Source organism: Clavelina lepadiformis, chromosome 5 (assembly GCF_947623445.1).
Source record: "Clavelina lepadiformis chromosome 5, kaClaLepa1.1, whole genome shotgun sequence".
Taxonomy (NCBI): Eukaryota; Metazoa; Chordata; class Ascidiacea; order Aplousobranchia; family Clavelinidae; genus Clavelina; species Clavelina lepadiformis.
Genome location: NC_135244.1, coordinates 5,172,913 through 5,194,663, shown reverse-complemented (window position 1 = coordinate 5,194,663; position 21,751 = coordinate 5,172,913). Strand labels below are relative to the sequence as shown.

The 21,751-nt window shown below is 35.6% G+C and overlaps 2 protein-coding genes and 2 long non-coding RNA genes across 6 annotated transcripts; all 4 read right to left on the bottom strand.

Moving 5' to 3' along the window:
• Positions 1-1,260: 1,260 nt before the first annotated feature.
• Positions 1,261-14,906, bottom strand: LOC143460245 (FYVE, RhoGEF and PH domain-containing protein 4-like). 2 transcript variants are annotated; one of them, XM_076957688.1, is made up of 8 exons: positions 14,726-14,906; positions 14,447-14,611; positions 3,636-3,785; positions 3,376-3,551; positions 2,941-3,214; positions 2,687-2,794; positions 2,385-2,528; positions 1,261-1,736 (listed from the first exon to the last, which is right to left on the bottom strand). In XM_076957688.1, exons 1-8 carry the CDS (start codon positions 14,885-14,887, stop codon positions 1,437-1,439), a joined length of 1,479 nt encoding a protein of 492 aa, XP_076813803.1. In that variant the 5' UTR covers positions 14,888-14,906; the 3' UTR covers positions 1,261-1,436. The 2 variants fall into 2 exon arrangements, with proteins under 2 accessions (XP_076813803.1, XP_076813804.1); XM_076957689.1 differs by lacking the exons at positions 14,447-14,611; positions 14,726-14,906 and adding an exon at positions 4,061-4,225.
• LOC143460249 (uncharacterized) lies at positions 5,641-6,071 on the bottom strand. Its single transcript, XR_013117847.1, has 2 exons — positions 5,935-6,071; positions 5,641-5,783 (listed from the first exon to the last, which is right to left on the bottom strand). It is a non-coding gene; the product is annotated as an uncharacterized LOC143460249 (long non-coding RNA).
• On the bottom strand, positions 7,777-11,305 carry LOC143460248 (uncharacterized). 2 transcript variants are annotated; one of them, XM_076957693.1, is made up of 8 exons: positions 11,179-11,305; positions 10,012-10,180; positions 9,554-9,700; positions 9,221-9,280; positions 9,010-9,102; positions 8,755-8,895; positions 8,589-8,667; positions 7,777-8,470 (listed from the first exon to the last, which is right to left on the bottom strand). In XM_076957693.1, exons 2-8 carry the CDS (start codon positions 10,150-10,152, stop codon positions 8,256-8,258), a joined length of 876 nt encoding a protein of 291 aa, XP_076813808.1. In that variant the 5' UTR covers positions 10,153-10,180; positions 11,179-11,305; the 3' UTR covers positions 7,777-8,255. The 2 variants fall into 2 exon arrangements, with proteins under 2 accessions (XP_076813808.1, XP_076813807.1); XM_076957692.1 differs by having other exon boundaries at positions 7,777-8,515; positions 11,179-11,299.
• On the bottom strand, positions 12,824-13,574 carry LOC143460251 (uncharacterized). The gene is made up of 3 exons (XR_013117848.1): positions 13,391-13,574; positions 13,066-13,228; positions 12,824-12,847 (listed from the first exon to the last, which is right to left on the bottom strand). It is a non-coding gene; the product is annotated as an uncharacterized LOC143460251 (long non-coding RNA).
• Positions 14,907-21,751: the final 6,845 nt, after the last annotated feature.

The following is a 21,751-nucleotide window of genomic DNA, read 5'->3' as shown; positions in this document are numbered from 1 at the left end:
AGTTAGCTGGAGAATTCAAACATTGAGTCAGTGCGCTTCAAACATTTGTATGGCAAGTTTTTGAGTTAGCTTGTAAACGCACCTTATGCAATTATTAGAACATAAAAATGCTATTTTGCTGTTAAAGGCTATATAAGGTTGATCTTAAAAATCAAAATAAACTTTTCAGTCGCGCACATGGATGCAGAGCTTAACTCAAAGCAATTACCAGAAAGTAAAAGTTCTCTGAGCCATGAAGGTCGGACTGCTTTTAACATGTAATTGTACCGTATAGCTTGTGTATTTTCCAATTTTAAAAATACCGCAAAGATCGATATTACTTGTCACAATTGGATTCACCTTATAGTCACGTAAAGTGTGGACATTTCATACAAACAAATTCCTGTTGATCCTTTCTTCAGATGTGTACGATATCTTCTATTCATGCGATGACTTGTTAGAAGATCATGAAGAAGTAATGAGGATGGTAAATTTACCAACAGCCGACTTTGGATTATTTCATATTAATCTTTTATAGCAGAAGCTTAAACTATATACTTTATCTTTTTAAAAAGTTATTTGTCATAGCATAGCAAACGTCAAAATTGCGTGCACAATTAGGTTATTTAAAATTTTTTTTTTATCAGTTTTGTTTAAATGCTTGATTTGCCAAATTAGAAAGACAAATTCTAAAAATTAAACTTCCTGTCATAAACAGGCACATTGCTACTGTAAAAAAATGGTTTTGTGAGACGGAGTCTTGTTTTCCACCTTTCACTATTAACAGCTAAGTTTGAAATTGAGGGATAGAGATGAACAATATGATTCTACATTTAATTTTGAAAACTGGCCAAGAGCTTGTTCCAACTACGAGAGGTGTAACTTCGACCATGTTTGTTGTGAAATCTTTACTTAAAATGCCGCTTTGTTTAAGCCAGCTTTTTGATTTGATTGTTACAAATCAGTGCAAGACCATCAGCATTAATACCAACGAATCAAAATAAAAAACGACACGATGACATAAAAATCGTTATCCTTCGGAAAATCTCGTCCTCGACTGCAATTGAGTGAAAGACTTAATCACAGTCTCATTAAGACAAAATAGGTGAAAAATGAAAATAAAACAATATATAAAAAAAAAATTTATAAAGTGGGGCGAGTGATAGAAAACTGTAGCCGATCAAAAATTGAATGAAAACTAACCTAGGTTAGTATATAGCTATATACATCAAACTATGCAAACATTGACATCCTTATAGAATTTGTCATAGCCTACATTGGGTGAGTAGAAAGTATAACTTGCAAATTGTAAGTACTGAAGTGAATTTGCAAAAACCAGGCCAGGTTTTCCAACTCGTTTTATGGTAATAAAGCTTACTGTGTATACGTCTGCTTCAGTATGTCCGAAAATATCTAAATGATGTTTGCAAAACTCATCCATGCTGTCACGTCTTCGCCTATTTCCTCCGTCTTATTGATGCCACTCGATTGAAAAAACTTGTTTTTCTTTCTATTGGCGATGGTAAGACAGGACCCTTGCTTCCAGCATTTTTCACATCTTCCTCTTTCAATCTTTTTCCTTTGGAACCTTCACTTAGTACATACAACCAATTCTGGGCAAGCTTCTTATCGTCAGTTGCCAGAAAGTAGATGTTTTGCTTTGCCTCCAGTTTCATGCAATATTTTTGTTCTTGACATTCATTGGAGCAGGAAACCTTGCAACCTTCTAAACTGATTATTCTTTCTTCTTTGATGTCCTGTATAAAACAAATTTATCACCTTACATGACGTTTTACTGTATATACGCATGAGCATCATTAGTTACAAAATGACAAGAGTATGTATGACTTAACTAATGTTTACACAAATGTTTTTATGGTCAATGGTATTTAGGACTCGGCTTGTGACTGGAGCTAGAGATACTTTTATAGCCGCGCGTTTAGCGAATGTCATGTGATAACCCTGTGACTGATTACGTAATGAATTGCTCTCCATTACATATTGTTTACTTGGGCAGTGTCTTACAAGCAGAAAGAGCTATGACCTACGCAATTTGGATTAGTTTATTCAGGCGGAATTGAATGTTAGCTAATGAAATTTATAAGCTTGCGATTTTTGTAATTTCTTGGTGCTTGTTAGCAGTATTCGTTCCACACCATTGCGGTGTTGGATCTTATATTTATGTAAGTTGTATACAAGTGCAAAATGCTGCATAGGCTTGGGCTTCGTAGTTACTAACGCGTAGTCCATATTAGTGATTAAAATCGTTATATACAGACAACGACTTTATCTTTGTTTTTGGGAAGCAAATTTAAAATAATAACTTAATTAGAAATAGGATTAGCTTGGTTATCACTATCACAATAATACATGAATGTTAAACCGGGTATTAACAAAATACAAACCCTGGTGGCTTTGAAAACGTACACTTTCAGTTCATTTTTGGGCACAAGACACCAGAATTCTGTCATTTTCCGCCAATTTGAGTTCTCACTAAAGTAGAGAAAGTCAGATAACAAACTTTTTTGCGCAAGCTCCGATGCATCAACCTGAAAAACATGCACAAATTTGATTTCTCTTTTGGCCACGCACCTTTGGAATTACTGATAAATTGGAGATGTATGGGACCAAAAGTGTTAAAAGTTTTAAAAGTATAAATCAAACAAATATGCGTTACTTTCATTTATACGATTCAAATACTCCTCACCTGATACTTTGCGTTCAAAATTTGATGGCAAACAATACAGACCCTATGAGTTTCACCATATGCGTAGTCAAGAATGTACTGCTGGTCGCTACAATCAAGACAGACTACCTGTGAAGTTGTCAAATTAAGATATGTTCTGGCACTTTTGTTCTCCTATTTACTTATATTTCATTGAAATCTTGATACATTGTAATAATTTTTCTCAGTCAAGTTTACATACTAGTCTGTAATGTTTCTTGACATCAAAACCATACTTTTGCACACGCTCTGCAGTGATCTTTACGATTGAATCTCCCAAAGGGCTTTGAGCAAAGCATACACATCGATGCTTCACGATATTTTATCCAACGAGGACATCTTTTCCCAATTTCTTCATCTTTGATTTTAAAAGAGCCGCTGGGGGTTTGATGATCAAGGTGATTTTCGAAACTTTTGGATGAGGTTGTTTTGAAAGAATTGATTTTGCATTCGCACTCCTTGATCGCTTCTTTGATCGCTTGTATCCAATTCTTTCTTTCTTCAGTTGTTCTAATATTTAATGCAGTGGCGCGTTAAGCACATAGCTATTGATTCTTTATGTTCAGGATTGTCGAATGCCAGTAAATGAAGCAAAAACATATTTTGCAAACTCAAGTAGAAATGTTTAGTTTTTAATATTGTGTTAAAATTAAACAGCGTTGGCAATTTACTCAGTTGCAAATTCCACCGATTCTTTTATTCCGTGCACGCAGAATCCATGAGAGCCATCAAAGGCTCTGACCTCAAAAACCTGCGCACCTGCAAGATCGATTCTAGCTCGAACTTTGTACGATTTGTTGAGAGGAAGCTTGCGAAGTGGAGCACAGTCGAGTAGCATGTCACTAAGCTGCGTTGTAAGTAGAATGTATCATCTAAAAATACATGTAATTTAACACAAATGCCATGGTAAATCATATAACCATCCACATACCAAATATATATAACTTTCATATTGCTTATTTTCCTGATTGTCCTGTCTTTTTAATAAGCCTTCCTGCAGTAAATCTCTTGATACATTTGTTATGTCAAAATCCGCATTCTCCAGATCGAAAAGTTTTTTCAGAAGTTCCCTTCGTCTTTCCTTCGTTATTAAAAAGGTTGATTTGGCGAGTAAAACGAATAAGTAGGTTGTCTATGGGGACGTATGGAGAATAGCAGGGAGTCCATATCTCATGGAACGTAATATGTCTCATGGACAATCCTGTAAATAGCCTATTAAGATGTTAAACAATTAATTTGTAGCGAAGTAATCTACCATATTCCTGGATGAAGATGAACTAAGGCTATTCAACTGCAATGAATTTCATGACAAGTAGTAAAACCCAACTTTAACTCATAATAAAAAAATGAACTAACTAAGACTTTTAGAGTTTCGTTCAAATGCGAAGCAACATCTGCAATGAGCTCCAGTGCCTTTTCTGTTTCCTTCCTATCCAGTGCATCCTCTGACAAGCCCTTAAGATAATCCTCAAGAAGTAACTTGTAGCGAGGGATTCGCTGTATGGGTGTCACCATGTGACTCTGCAAGCCAACGGTTAGGTCGTACGTTAACTATAAGCCACAGCATTTTGCCAGTCCAACCCATACCAACAAACAAACATGCTCCATTAAATTTTTACACCGCCCGGAACATACCTGTAACGGTAGAGGCTGACGTTTGTATTTGGCCTCTATCAAGCGAATGACAGAAGCAAAATCCTTAGACTTTTTTAACCAATGGTCCAGAGTTTTCAAGGACTCTTTGTAATTCTGTGTATACGTGGCATATATCTTCAAAAACGGACCAGCTTGCATCATTACGTCACCGATTCGAGGGTTTTTTTCCCTTAAATGCAAAAGGTACGTTGTCTATTTTTGTAGTTGCTCCAATTAACTGAACGAATTCCAATTGAAGTAATTTTGACAAATCTTTTTGCTACCAGTTCTCAAGACGATCTTGGAGTTGTGGAAGCAAGAAGCTGAAATGAAATTGATAGATTGCAGATACGTGACCAAATATCTTGTTCACTTCAGTTTCTGGAATGATGTCCCTTACAAGTGCCTTTGCCTGCAACTTTTTGCGAAAAACCTGATGCACAATAATTGTGATAAGATTGATTGTTTTTCACGTTGCGATACCTATAAAGCTGTATAATGCATTTCAATGGATGAAATTATGTCGAGAAAGCGAAAAACAACACTTATTAGATTCGAAAAAGGATTAGTTTGGCAAGTTATGTATGTATATAGTTTATGCAGTATATGCACCTGCATATCTTTCTGGTTATTATTAACAATAAAATGACTTTACGATTGTTTTACGATGTTTGCATAACTGGTATAACTGTGCCGTGGATATTAATCCGACAGGTTATTGTGGCAAAATATGGCTTTAAAAATACACAAGTTACAACAGGTACCAGCCACAGCTCGCAACAGTAATAAAATGCATTGAGTTTTATTACCTGATCCATTAGGTGTAGTATGTCAACATACACTTCTTCTGTCGAAAGTAATTCTTTTGCAATGAAATGTAGTTTGTCATTAGCCTCGGAACTGGCTGAAATCAGGTGACCAGCGTTTGTTTTCATGTTTGATTTTGTTTCTTCAATTGTCTTCTGCAAAAAATCATTTGGATTGATTGTTATAACAATACAGCAAAACCAGATCTTTAGAAAGCACAAAGTCCTAGATAAGCCTACCATTGCACCATCGACGCATGTCAGGTTCATCTTTGCCAATTTCCTAGTGGCGTCCATTTGCTCTTTCAACCTCTCAAGCTTGATCTCGATAAAATCATTTAGCATTTGCTTAAGAGAAACAGGTACATCACCTAAATGCTGCAATGCCATTTCTTTTCTTTCTTTTTTTTCTGACTCGAACTGGTCATCTGTCAAACCAGGCGTATTTCTGCAAACCTGTGATTGTATGATAAGGTCGAAAATATTTTAATTAATGACTTCTACTAACAGGCTTTTAAAGTTTTTGATACTAACTTATACTGTGAGACGGAAACGCATTGGTAATAAGACACTTACATCGGTCATTCTGTCTTCGTAGCTTTGCAAGGCTTCGCATAATTTTTTTACCTTGTCCGCATCTAAAATAGGATTAATAGAAGCATGGTTTTAGTTAAACATCAAAACTTGCGTTTTAATTAGCCATGGCTAGGAGAAGTTTTGCATTGCTCATTGCTATTTTAAATCATTGCATCGTTCATCTAGTACTTTTTACCATTCAAATCTATTCACCTTCAAATGTAAACGGGTAGTTATCTGACTCATCCAACGTTATATTGTTCCAACCAGCCATGTTCTTTATTTCCTAAATCTTAACACTGCGTATATCTTCACCGCAAATCCATCTATCCATTAGCTTTTAGCGGCCAATCACTAAGCGATATGATGCATTGCTATACCACATCACATCTCGGGCTTACATGATAACATAAACTCACTTATATTGACAAAGCTAAAAATAGGGCTGGCCGTTCTACAGCATAAAAATCACAAAACAGTCCTTCCTGTCCAAGCGTAAAATAAAACCAGGAAAATAATTAAAACCAGAAGCTAAAACTAAAAACCTGGATACTTTTATCCATAAGCAGCTCGCATTTTATATTATATTATCATTATATTGTAGTAAGCACACACTTAGCCTACACAAGATTACATAGGTAAATAGCGACGCATAAAACCAAGTATTAACAATTAAGTGGCCTGTAGACCAAAGTGTCTCTAATTTTATTGGCTTGAGAGATGTTTTCAAATGACTAGGTTAAAATAATTAATAAATAAAATAATAAAGTATCAGTATGTTTCAATATCTTTAGTTACAAATTTTCTTATCATAATATAATTATTCTTGAGTCTTTGTTTTTATAATTACTTGTGCTGGCGGTATGATATCCAGCAGAAAGACTGAATTTTGGTTTCTAAATTTTATCTGTGCTACATGGCAATTATCATCACCATTGCTATGATATTCTGTGCCTGAATTGCACTGCAAACATTTTTACCGTAAACTACAATGTATGCGAATTTACTGCCAATTACAAAAATTTCATTGAGAAGTAAAATTGACAGTAGGCCTATCATGTATTTAGACATATTACACTGGGCCCTATAGGCCCGTTTTGTTATCATCGAAAGTCAATTACGAAAACTTTACTAGAAAAGTTGTAATTAAATTCGACATTTACCAAACCATAAGTTCTTTGTTTAGCGTGTATTTTAAACAAACTTAAGAGATATTTTAGGTAGGATGGATGTTGGACTGAAAAACTAAGCAGTTGGTATAGTATAGTTGTTATAATATATAGTTGCTATAATAGAGTATAGCATGTGTGTATTGCGACATCAGACGGAAGCGCAGCTGCACTCAGCTGTGGAATAGACTAGTGCAAACAAAGTTTCAGACTAGTGCAGACAAAGTTTCTGTACCAAAGGTAGCATTTCCTGCCTTCAAGTTGAGCTCACCCGTTTTCTTATCAAAGTGACGCGAGATGCAAGTTTCTTGCGTAATGGCGCAAGGAGTTGAAGATACGAGAGAAATCTGCCCAACCCAAGGAAAGATTCCAACACGGTTTTTGTTTTGCTGAGCTTTAATCTCCATTTTTGGTGCAAGCCTTCAGCCATGTTCTGGAACCTCTACTGCGTGTTTTCCATTTCATTATACATTTGCTTACGATCGCCTGCGTCGGCATCAATGCTTATGAATGCCAGGTTGGGTTTCACTGCTATTTCCAGCGTAAGTATAGTAACAAGAGACGATTAAATTAACAAAGCAATCTATTCCTCAAAAATAAAGACGTACTTTGCTTCATAGCTATATTTAGAAAAAGCAAGTAACCTACAATTACGAAATGTCTTTCATGTCATTAAGTAAACGCAACAGGTTTATGACTGTCAGAAACGCACTTTTTAGCGATTTTTGGATATACTACTTTACATACTTAATCATTACACAACACATGTAGCCTACAGCTACCTAAATTAACAACTAAAATAGGTTTAGCAATAAAACCGTTAAATTTGTACGAAGCTATAACCTCCTGAAGTATGTTGTATGGCAATAAAACAAGAACGACGATACAATGTGTTCTATAAGTTTACTCTTAGAGGCGCCCGAAAAGAGGAAACACAATCAAGTACTGTACAATGGCAATGGCAAAAATACTACAAACTAACAAGAAATTTGGTTGATTTTTTTATTACACTTATACTTGATTGATTTGCTTTTTTATTATTTTTATCTACATAACTGCATTTTAAAAATAGCAATAGCCAAGCTTGAAACAAAATAATCGTGCATATACACACACGCAAAATTCAAAGGTTTGTTAAGCATCTCTGATTAATATTTTTTTAAATCCACAACAACAACGCCAAGCAGCAAATAAACAACAGTACAAAACAAAGACACGATCAAAATAATGTAAATCATAAACACGGCAGGCAAGCATATATTTACCATTAACATTTACTACAACAAAATCTTAATTTTTTTTTCTTTTTGCTGAACATCTTTCGAAATTTTCTGTATCGTTCACCATTTGACTATCGATGACTAATTACTGGGAATAAGCAGGTGGGTAACCTTGCCCACTCTCTGTTGGAGATTGCGTGACATTGGAAGCTTCTTGTTGTTTTCTCTGGCCAGCATCAGAACCAAGCTGATCAGTTGGCATGACTTGGCTTGTAGTGGCAGCAGAGTTGGATGGAATTACTGGACCTTGCTGCATCACCACTGGCATAGTATACTGTGGAATTGTTCCTGGGGCAGGTGCTGTTTGAAAAACGTAATGAGACTGCGATTGCCCAGGTTGCATATCTATAACAAAGTATGCTACGATGTAAACGTAATCATTGAAAAATGGTAGCAATGGCCTGACATAACGACTTACTCTGAACGAATGCTGGTTGACCAGCAGTGCCAGGGGCGGTTCCAATGTATGCCACCTGCTGGCTTGTTTCTAAGTATCCCTGTTAAATGAAGTTGGAACCTCAAGATGTGGGTTAGGGTTAAATTAAGATCACTTTGTTGAAATTATAACTAATAAAAGAACCAACCTGTCCACAACATTCTCCGCAACATCCTCCACAACAACCTTGCGGATTGATGCAGCAAGTCAATGATGCACTCACAATGAGGAGAATGAAAGATAAAAAAGCAGCGACGATATTGACTACCATCAGGCCAATGGCGAAATACTTGTTTGAAAGTGGGTAAATGTCATTCCAGTTTAAATGTTTTGTTGAATAAAAATATTAAAAGCGCATTTAATAAACTACATCGTACATCAGTAAAGTTATTTGTTAATATACCGTTCTCGTTCCTGAAACCATCCCTATTCCCAAACCAAAAAGTGTAATTGAGAATACCGCTCCAGTGACGGCAAAACCCATGTGACAGTTGATCTAAAAAAGTTAAGATAAAACGACAAAGTTTTGCACTGATGTATCTAAACATGCAATCATGTTGACGTTCATGTGTGCCAGATAACAGCTTAAGTAAAATTCTCGTTGCCATGCTCACGATGCAAGGTGTCGCCCTTTTACTTCCAGCAGCTATTCCAAGTCCACCAGCAATTACTATCTGAAAAGGAAGAAATATTTGTAAAAATGAAGTACGAAAAAATGAAGTAGTGAAGCAAATGAAGATGAAGAAAATCAAGTACAAAAAATTAAGTACATGATCTATTCTAAATTGAAATAGACTCAAGTTTTCTGTTATCAATAAGTGGATTTGAACGTGTTGTTTTATATTATTACCATATTATTACCTGTGTTTGTAATAATATGGCGTAAATATTTTTTCATGTGTGAAAACAGACTTCTATTTTGATCATAATATACACTGTAATCTTACCCAAACACCACACCATATTCCTTCTCCGGTCGTCCACGCTCGGTAGTAACCATAACCATAACTGGACCTATAACCATGATCACTGACATAGCCGGAGAATACTGCTCCCAACACCACGCATAAAGACCCGAGAACCACTTCTGCTATCTAGGACGTAACATAACATAAAAACTAATATGTAAAAGACGCATTGGTAAAAATAGTAATAAAAACGTGAACTATTTCCATAATGTTTGTAAGCTACCATCTTTCTTTTTATCTTTTAAGCTATATAATAGATATGATTTGCACAGTTTATTATAGTCAAAGAGCAGTCGGCTGCTTATTCATTGAAACTTCAATGTGACTTTAACGAATACTGTTGATCAAAGGTATAAGCATAGAGGGTATTGATCACATTTTGCTGTTTATCGCTAATAGTATAGGTAACTATAGAGTATAGGCCATAGGTTACAAACCGCGATTCCTCTGAGTGCCTTCGTTTTACTGTTTGCTGAAGTTGAAATCTGTTGAGGTTGAGGTTGCATCATGATCTGCGCTTGAGGTGGCAATACCACAGACGTAGTGTTTGTTTGGTTAACTGGGTACGCAGCCGCCATTTTTATGAAAATATCTTATCTTGATGATCTGCAAAAACTATTTAGTTTAAGAGTTATAATATTCAACTACTCTAATACATATACTAATAGTATATTTAAATATACAAACTATTATATTATACTATCCGTATACGATACTATTTCTATACTATTATTTTAAAGTAGGCCTGTAGCAAGCTAAACATTGTCAACACATTTTAAAAACTTCAATATTTGAAAACAATTCTGCAACACTGCTGTTCTAAACTGAAGCTGTCTGAGTAAAACGAAGCTGCTTCACTCAAGTCCATTTTTTGTGGTATACACAAAGATACTGGAGCTATGCAGCATATTTTCCTTCGCTTATCCAAAGCTATTTCATTACCATCATGATTTCTAGTTCTTTGTATAGGAATTGTATTGCGTTGTTTATTTTTCGCCATGTATGGTGTTGTGAGAAAGGAATGCGGTGGCCTCGAAAGACAGCAAAAGTCGATCACAAAAGTGTACTGAACTTCTTGCGCGTTTTCCACATTATCCCTTAATATACCATATAGCACTGCGTTACTTGTGTGGGGTTCCTGATACTGTAGCCGACTTGCTATTGTGTCAACTTCACTGTACGTTTGTAGTGGTAAATCAATTTGACCCCAAAGTTGTAAGCATTCTTTAGACAGCTTAAGCTAGTTGAACATCATAGTATGCTAACCAAGCAGACACAGTCGTTGCTATTGATTCCCTTTAAAACTATTACTGCTTTCAAAATACCCTCCAAGAGACGCTTTCAATGTCATTGCAAAACTAGACGGATCGATAGAGAGAACGCAATTTGCGTCGTGGTAACAAGATTACCCAATTCGGAAGTAATTAAGAGGGGACTTCTGCTGAGCGAGAGCCAAGTTATAAGTAACACAGCAGCATTTGACGGTCAACACACGAAATACATGTCCGATAACATTATAATATTATCAGATTTGCACAAGAACTTCATAGGGCTAAGGGCTAATTTTGGCAACTAGCCTAGCACAGTATATACCAGGTACTTACTTGTACCGTTCTCGAAGCTTTCTGTAAGCTAAACCGAGAGAAATACTTATACAGCAAAGTTAAAATCTAAAACTAATACTAGTATACACTCTGTCTCAACAAAACCAAAGCCCAGCAGAATAGCAAAACTAAACTGTATTACCTACGCAAAAGTTACAGGAAATGACGTAGTTTAAATTGAATCAAACGTTTCGCCTTTACACCTACTGTTCATTGGTATAATTCTAAACCATTATCATTCTTTTCTGCTAAAAGAGACATAACTTCTACTTGCTTTGTGTAACGAGTTATACGAACGCAATGTAAGTTCAAGTGGTTCGTTTACGTCACGACAATTCTTTTATAGTTTTAAACATACCCGTGTTTATTTTCCTTCTTTTACAAGGAAGTTGTCTGACAACATTAACATGACGTTATTTGAGACTGCTCTACGTCATACCAGAAATCTATGCACAAGCTGATGATAAACACTTCTACCTACTCTATATAATAATTAACGCGTTATTAATCTCTATTATATGTATGTGGGATACATATCAATGAAGAATAGCCTATTGTCATTTCCTGAACTTCCTAGACCAATTAAACACGTCATGGGCTTTGATTTAGCAAGTGTTCTTACTATGTAGGCTTATGCAACTTCTGCCTGTATGTAAACTGTTTATGTTCAACTTAAAGTATATTGCTAACCGCCAATGCACAAAATGCTTGAGTCCAGACACGTTTCCTATTTTTATCTTCAGTTGCGAGTGACTGGTCACGGATGAGTGCGATTGAACCAAAATCGCAAGTTATGCCGATAACACACTCCCTGCTGTATTACGTTAGTATCTTCATTGGCCAATGAACATGGCTCACGACACAAAGAAACCGAAAGCTTTCATGCTTGCTATAGTTTCGATCTTGTCCCAATCAAAAGGATTTTCAATGCCTACATCGTTGATTGTTGATGTTAAAATCTAGACCACAGCAATTAACGTGTCAATGTTTTCGTATCTTCTTTCCTCTTCGGAAAGTGTAAAAACTTGTGTTTTGTAGGTAATTGTTTGAACAGTGTCAGATTGTGAGTTGTGACAAGGCACGACCAAATAAACACAACAACGCTGCAAATATTACTCACTGGCATAATCTAACACCTTAAAATCATCCATACTTTATTGCTACCATTATAAGTTAAAACCTGAAGCTATACGGTCAAGTAACCAGCAGTCCAAGCTCGCAAACTATAAGCTTATATATAATATGTTTGACAAGCAATTAATCTCTGCCTTTATTATAGTTGGTTTATTTTTTATTTATCTTATTATAGTCTACGACTCTACGCCAACCTATTATTTCATGCCAGCTACAATCAGATGAAGTAGCTTCAGTAAAAGCGCATTTCATGTAAAACGTTTTATTTCTTTTGTTGTGTAAGTACAACTATATTCCCAACCAATAATATAAGCTTTGTTTACACTTAATCAACAATTTTCCCTATTCTCTAACTAAGCAAATCACACACAATCGTATATGAACTTTCTTAATCAAAACTAGGTTAAGCGATAAAGAATATCTAATACTCAAGATGCAATGATAATAAGTATAGGCCAAGACAAGAACGAAACAAGAAGGGTTACGTTCATTACAAAGTTCTCTGAATAGTTCTCTCAGACCTTCAACTTCTTCTCTACAAATTAACAATATTATATATACATATACAATTATACATAATTCTAATTCTATACTTCTATTCCTAAAGGCATTAGTACTTAAATTTGTACGTTCAACAGTTTCGCAACTTTCAGTTTTCCAATGCAATCTACAAACAGGAACTAGCATAAATTTTATAAACAAAAACTTTGTATTGAGAAATGTAAACATTCAGAAAACATTTAGTCAACTCACTTCAACCAATAGTATTCTTGTAGTTTTAGTGAGTATTCTTCTACCCAAGAAAAGGATGCCATTTCAGCAGAAGAACACGACTCTGGTTGCAAAGCTATTGCTTTTAACTGATGTTGTATTAATTTTCCTGCAAGGTTTAAAGTGTAATGCTACACTCTCATTTCTGAAAATAAATAACAAGGAACATAATTATACAAATATTTGTGAAAGTTTAGTTAAACTCGCAGTTTGTGAAGATTGACTACCTATTTTTAATATTTCTATACAGTAAATAGTGTAATACTAGTTTTAGTGGAAGTAAAAAAATGTAATCGTTTCTAATTACCATCCATATGTCTGGCAAATGATACCAAACAAAAGAATGACAGTTATCCTTGCACTGACAACAGTAACATACTTTTGGCCCACAATCTCCACCACACATTATGTTGACAACTTCTTTAAAGCAGACACAGCAAGGGTGTCGCTCAGGCGATTAAAGGGTTATGGAAAACTTAAACAACTTTTCTTTAAGTGAGTTTAGACTCATAGACCCATAGACTCATAGACCCTATGAGTTTCACCATATGCGTAGTCAAGAATGTACTGCTGGTCGCTACAATCAAGACAGACTACCTGTGAAGTTGTCAAATTAAGATATGTTCTGGCACTTTTGTTCTCCTATTTACTTATATTTCATTGAAATCTTGATACATTGTAATCATTTTTCTCAGTCAAGTTTACATACTAGTCTGTAATGTTTCTTGACATCAAAACCATACTTTTGCACACGCTCTGCAGTGATCTTTACGAGTGAATCTCTCAAAGGGCTTTGAGCAAAGCATACACATCGATGCTTCACGATATTTTATCCAACGAGGACATCTTTTTCCAATTTCTTCATCTTTGATTTTAAAAGAGCCGCTGGAGGTTTGATGATCAAGGTGATTTTCGAAACTTTTGGATGAGGTTGTTTTGAAAGAATTGATTTTGCATTCGCACTCCTTGATCGCTTCTTTGATTACTTGTATCCAATTCTTTCTTTCTTCAGTTGTTCTAATATTTAATGCAGTGGCGCGTTAAGCACATAGCTATTGATTCTTTATGTTCAGGATTGTCGAATGCCAGTAAATGAAGCAAAAACATATTTTGCAAACCCAAGTAGAAATGTTTAGTTTTTAATATTGTGTTAAAATTAAAGCAGGGAGTCCATATCTCATGGAACGTAATATGTCTGATGGACAACCCTGTAAATAGCCTATTAAGATGTTAAACAATTAATTTGTTACAAAGTAATCTACCATATTTCCGGATAAAGATGAACTAAGGCTATTCAACTGCAATGAATTTCATGACAAGTAGTAAAACCCAACTTTAACTCATAATAAAAAAATGAACTAACTAAGACTTTTAAAGTTTCGTTCAAATGCGAAGCAACATCTGCAATGAGCTCCAGTGCCTTTTCTGTTTCTTTCCTATCCAGTGCATCCTCTGACAAGCCCTTAAGATAATCCTCAAGAAGTAACTTGTAGCGAGGGATTCGCTGTATGGGTGTCACCATGTGACTCTGCAAGCCAACGGTTATGTCGTACATTAACTATAAGCCACAGCATTTTGCCAGTCCAACCCATACCAACAAACAATCATGCTCCATTAAATTTTTACACCGACCGGAACATACCTGTAACGGTAGAGGCTGGCGGTTGTATTTGGCCTCTATCAAGCGAATGACATAAGCAAAATCCTTAGACTTTTTTAACCAATGGTCCAGAGTTTTCAAGGACTCTTTGTAATTCTGTGTATACGTGGCATATATCTTCAAAAACGGACCAGCTTGCATCATTACGTCACCGAGTCGAGGATTTCTTTCCCTTTAAGGCAAAAGGTATATTATCTATTTTTACTATTATTATTATCTATTACAAATCTTTTTGTTACCAGTTCTCAAGACGATCTTGGAGTTGCGGAAGCAAGAAGCTTAAATGGAATTGATAGATTGCAGACACATGACCAAATATCTTGTTCACTTCAGTTTCTGGAATGATGTCCCTTACAAGTGCCTCGGCCTGCAACTTTTTGCGAAAAACCTGACGCACAATAATTGTGATAAGATTGATTGTTTTTTCACGTTGCGATACCTATACAGCTGTATAATGCATTTCAATGCATGAAATTATGTCGAGAAAGCGAAAGACAACATTTATTAGATTCGAAAAAGGATTAGTTTGGCAAGTTATGTAGTATAAGTTTATGCAGTATATGCACCTGCATATCTTTCTGGTTATTATTAACATTAAAATAACTTCACGATTGTTTTACGATGTTTGCATAATTGCTATAACCGTGCCGTTGCTATTAATCCGACAGGTTATTGTGGCAAAATATGGCTTCAAAAATACACAAGTTACAACAGGTACCAGCCGTAGCCCGCAACAGTAATAAAATGCGTTGAGTTTTATTACCTGATCCATTAGGTGTAGTATGTCAACATACACTTCTTCTGTCGAAAGCAATTCTTTTGCAATGAAATGTAGTTTGCCATTAGCCTCGGAACTGGCTGAAATCAGGTGACCAGCATTTGTTTTCATGTTTGGTGTTGTTTCTTCAAATGTCTTCAGCAAAAAATCATTTGGATTGATTGTTATAACAATACAACAAAACCAGATCTTTAGTAAGCACAAGGTGGTCATAGATAAGCCTACCATTGCACCATCGACGCATGCCAGGTTCATCTTTGCCAATGTCCTGGTGGCATCCATTTGCTCTTTCAACCTCTCAAGCTTGATCTCGACAAAATCATTTAGCATTTGCTTAAGAGAAATAGGTGCGTCACCTAACTGCTGCAATGCCATTTCTGTGCTTACTTTGTGTTCTGACGTAAACTGATCATCTGTCGAACCAGGCGTATATCTGCAAACCTGCGATTGCATAATAAGGTTGAAAATATTTTAATTAATGACTAACATAACAACATGAAAATACTAACAGGCTTTTAAAGTTTTTGATTCTATACTGTGAGAAGGAAACGCATTGGTGATAAGACACTTACATCGGTCATTCTGTCTTCGTAGCTTTGCAAGGCTTCGCATAATTTCTTTACTTTGTCCGCATCTAAAATGGAATTAATAGAAGCATGGTTTTAGTGAAAAATCAAAACTTGCGTTTTAATTAGCCATGGCTAGGAGAAGTTTTGCATTGCTCATTGCTATTTTTCATCATTGCATCGTTCATCTAGTACTTTTTACCATTCAAATCTATTCACCTTCAAATGTAAACGGGTAGTTATCTGACTTATCCAACGTTATATTGTTCCAACCAGCCATGTTGTTTATTTCCTAAATCTTAATATCGCGTATATTTTCACCGCAAATCCATCTATCCATTAGCTTTTAACGGCCAGTCACCAAGCGATATGATGCATTGCTATACCACATCACATCTCGGGCTTATAGGATAACATAAACTCACTTATATTGACAAAGCTAAAAATAGGGCTGGCCGTTCTACAGCATAAAAATCACAAAACAGTCCTTCCGGGCCAAGCGTAAAATAAAACCAGGAAAATAATTAAAACCAGAAGTTAAAACTAAAAACCTGGATACTTTTATCCATAAGCAGCTCGCATTTTATATTGTATTGTTATTATATTGTAGTAAGCACACACTTACACAGAATTACATAGGTAAATAACGACGCAGAAAACCAAGTACTAACAATAAAGTGACCTGTAGACCAAAGTTCCTCTAATTTTTTTGGCTTGAGAGATGTTTTCAAATGACCAGGTTAAAATAATCAATAAAATAATAAAGTATCAATCTGTTTCAATGTTTTTAGTTATGAATTTTCTTATCATAATATAATTATTCTTGAGTCTTTGTTTTTATAATTACTTGTGCTGGCGGTATCAAACACAGAAGAATGACTGAATTATGATTTCTAAATTTTATCTGTGCTACATGGCAATTATCATCACCATTGCTATAATTTTCTGTGCCTAAAATGCACTGCACACATTTTTATCATAAACTACACTGTATGCGAATTTACTGGCAATTACAAAAATTTCATTGAGAAGTAAAATTGACAGTAGGCCTATCATGTATTTAGACATATTGCACTGGGCCCGATAGGCCCGTTTTGCTATCATCGAAAGTCAATAACGAAAACTTTACTACAAAAGTTGTAATTAAATTCGACATTAACCAAACTATAAGTTCTTTGTTTAGCATGTATTTTAAACAAACTTAAGAGATATTTTAGATAGGGTGGATGTTGGACTGAAAAACCAAGCAGTTGCTATAATATAATTCTTTTTTCGTGTTACATATATATAAGCTAATTAACACGTTACAGATTTACCAACGAAATTCCGCAATTTTCGCCTTCGAACGCGTTCGAAACGTGGAGATGATTTCTCATCGCTCTAGCCCCGGTTACCGAGCTAGTCTTTGTGCTTATTGCTATGTAAAGGTAGGTACTATACTTACTTCTAACTTAGACCCTTTTCTGGAACCTTCAGTCAGATACAATCAAATAAGTAAATGCGCATTTTATTCTATTATATGTGGAATTTGCGTTATTTACACTTTATGGATGGTGATATACCGCAAAAAAGGGTTACACAAATTTATTGGAATAAAAAAAGCTGTTTAGTATTTAATAGTCTTTTGAATGAAAATCATTATTATTAACATTATATCCTTGTACTAAAAAAATTCACGTTGCAACCAGAAATAACAAACTGTAGTCCATAAAAATTTACCCTATATGCTTGCACTCAAATTTATTTTTTAGAGCTATCGTTGGCTGGTTGGGAATAGCCTAAGCGGGTGGGTAACCTGGTTTGCTTTCTGCTGTAGATGGTGTGACGTTAAAATCTTCTTCTGTTTTTTCTTCATGTCGTCCGATTTAAGCTGATCAATTGACATGAGCTGCCTTGAAGTGACTCCAGAAGTGGAATGCATCATTGGTGCTTGCCCAATCACAAACGTCATAACACACTGTGGAGCTATTTGTGGGACTGATGCTGGTGTTGTTTGAATAACGTAATTAAAATTTGATTGGCCAGGCTGTATAGGTCATAAAAAACTGGCATTAAGATAACATGGCAATTACTGTCGTGTAATTTGAACTTTGAACGGATCTCGGTGGAGCAGGGTCAGGAGCGGTTGCAACCTATGCCATCTGCTGGTTTTGTACAAGTTTCCCTGATAAATAAAGTCAAAACCTAAATAGGTGCTGAAAGTATTCTAAATTGTCTAGTTAAGCTTAGATTATCACTAAAAGACCCAAAAGTAACCTGATCGCAACATCTGCGGCAGCATATGTTGCATTCAAAGCAACAAGCAAGGCAAAAACCTTGAATAATAATGAAACACGTCAGCATTGCGCTTACAATGAGGAGAATGGAAGATAGAAAAGCAGGGATAATATTGTCTACAATCAGGCCAACAGCGAATGACTGTAACAGTTTAAACATGTTGGTTAAACATCATTCAAATTTGAATGGTAAATTAAATAATTATTAAATATTATTATTTAAACGAGGCCTAATATATCGAGCTGTGTTTCAGTAAACCGATTGGGTTCCTAAAACGATCCATATTCCCCAAGCGCCTTGTGTAATTGAGAATACCGCTCCAGTGACGGCAAAACTCATGTGACAGTTGATCTAAAAAAGTTAAGATAAAACGACAAAGTTTTGCACTGATGTATCTAAACATGTATTTATGTTGACGTTCATGCGTGCCAGATAACAGCTTAAGTAATATTTTTTCGTTGCCATGCTCACGATGCAAGGTGTCGCCCTTTTACTTTCAGCAGCTATTCCAAGTCCACCAGCAACTACTATCTGAAAAATATAAACACTTAATAAAGCACGTGATCTATTCTAAATCGAAATAGACTCAGGATTTTTAACAATGAATGGATTTGAACGCAAAATTTTTGTGTTGGTAATAACATGGAGCAAGGATTGTTTATTATACATACTGCAAAGTCAGAATCTTTTATTCTGGTTATCACTTAAACCATAATCTTACTCAAACACCACACCATATTCCCCCATATTCACAATATTCCATATTTCAGTCGTAGTCATCAGTGCAATCATGCTGACTGTTTGCCGCATATATTTGTTAAAATAGCTTGAGAACACTGCTCCCGACACCACGCGTAAGTATCCAAGAACTACTTGTGAAATCTAGTACGTATAAAAAACCGTTAAATCATATCCTCAGAAAAAACATTTTTAAATATAGTATGAAAACTATCTATAATGAATGTCACTTTGCCTTAAACTTACATGGTATATTATAGTAAAAGATGATTTGCGCTGTAGAACAATGTGAAATGAAATTACAACATGTGATAAGAACTAAACAAGATTTAACAAATGTTGCTGATCAAAGCATAGATGTAGACAATTTTTGCCCTGTAGGCTATAACCATAAAAATCGGAATACAAACCACTATTACTTTAAATGTTGTCACTTTGATCGAAGATGAAATCTGTTGACAAAACGCAGGTGCCATTCTCAGGAGAGTTTACCTTGATTTGCTGCAATAACGACTTAATGCTAAAGTTAAAATCTATATATTGTGTGTGTCTATATTATTTCCAAATAGATTATATGTTAACCATTATTATTATATTAATCATATACTGTAGTGTAGACCTTTCAATAGATTTTAAAAATCTTATCGTTCATATCATATCTTCCTCTAATATAACATTGTAGAGTATGTAATTCGGTAATCAACTACTGTAATTCATTCCAGCTTTGAAAAAATACAAATGTTGTTCGAAACATGTTGTTTTTCAATAAAATGTTTATATCTGCTTTTGTGGCTCTCATTACAAGTATAAACTTAATATGTAAAGTCTAGCTCAACCCTATCAAAGTCATTGTAAAATCATTCTTCAAACACTACTTTTCTATGCTGATCCTGTCTTATTTATCGACCAAATCTGGGTTTACTCAGGTACCATTTTTGTGCTTTATTTCATTTATATGATTAACCTTTCTTGATGGCAAGAAACCGGAAGCGTTTTTATAGGCCTATGGCTTATACAATAAAATAGTGTCAAAAATGAAAAAGTGGGGCCAGGTTATTGAACATCGGATTAATGAAGCATCGCAGACGATTCCCACAGAAAGACGACCACTGTGCAATGTAGATCATGCGTGCATAATGTTATTTATCGGAATTCTGAACAGACATATGCTATCAACAGCAGAGATTTTGACTTTAATTCTGCAGTTTATTGCCTAATTGATGCATGAAACCTGATTCTTTTCTTTATTACTGACATGCAGCTTTGAGCTTGTTAGTGTAACGACTTATACCAATGCGAGCCCTAGAGTTACCAACTACCAACCAACTGTTATAATAGTTCTTCTGCCATCATTTTAACACTAGAAAGACCGTGATTTTTCTCTACCTAAAAAGGCCACTGCGGTCGATTTTAACCGCGTATCTGTTTGCGGCTGTAAAACGACTTTTAATAGCAAAAATGTATCAACTTATCGGTTGTAATCAGTTTCACAACATTTCCTGGCAGATCTGACTATGACATAACAAAGTAAATGTTTGACACAAGAGGGAGTAAAACAGTAATCTGCTATCTCGCTCGCATTGTTTTGATAACGTCTGGTTGCCTGGCACAGAGAAAGACAATAAGAAAGCATGAGCAAAGTTCTTTTTAGGTATATTGCTTCAATGACCTCGTTCTGAAAATTGGGTCCCTTTAATTTCTTTGTTTCCTGTCACCACCAGCAAAGTTAGGAAAACTCACAGGGGGACCAAGATCCAATTCTAACAGGCAAGGCCGTAACAAAGAAAAGAAAATTGTAAAGCGGTCAAAAATGACCGCTGGTCTTTTTACTGTCAAAAATATTCGTGTTTGTCTTCATTCAATTACGAGGAAACAATCGAACAGTTAAAAGATGTTGCTGTATAGGCCGCTGCTTTCCATTTCTTTTGCTTTGATATTAAAGAAAACGCAAAAAAGCTTCGAATAAAATGCGATATGATACCTGGTAATTAGTAACTTTTTGGCAACGATTAAGATGAATCGTAACGGAATTTTTGCTTTCTGCCATGTAGAGCGAAAGTCGACTGGGGTGGGAGTTTGCATCAGTTATATATAAAGTTGCAAAGTTTGGGAGAAATTTGCTGCCATGCATTTCGCGTTCCATTTATGATTTGTCCAACGAGCGACGCTGATGGCTGAATTTTTGACTTTTTCTAGCAGTCGTACTGCGGTCGGGACAAATGTCGACTTTAGTCGTGGCGCTTGCTTATTTGCTTAGGGAAAAAGTTTAGGTGGAGCAGGTAGAATGGCTCAGTTTCCCGATAACGAAAGAAAAAGTGACTGTATCGCCGCAAAGCCTAGCTGGTTGAATGCCCTGAAGAATGGAAATATTGTCCAAAAGTGTGGGGTCCAAACATCTTAGTCACAGTACCCATGACGCCGTTTATGACAGTGTCGATTTGGTTGGTGCATGTGCGTATTACGACATCAGACGAAAGCGCAGCTGCACTCAGCCGTGGAATAGACTAGTGCCAAAGTTTCTGTATAACAAAAGTAGCATTCCCAGACTTCAAGCTTGAGCTCACCAGTTTTCTTATCAAAGTGACGCGAGATGCAAGTTTCTTGAATAATGACTCAAGGAGTTGAAGATACGAGAGAGATATGCCCAAC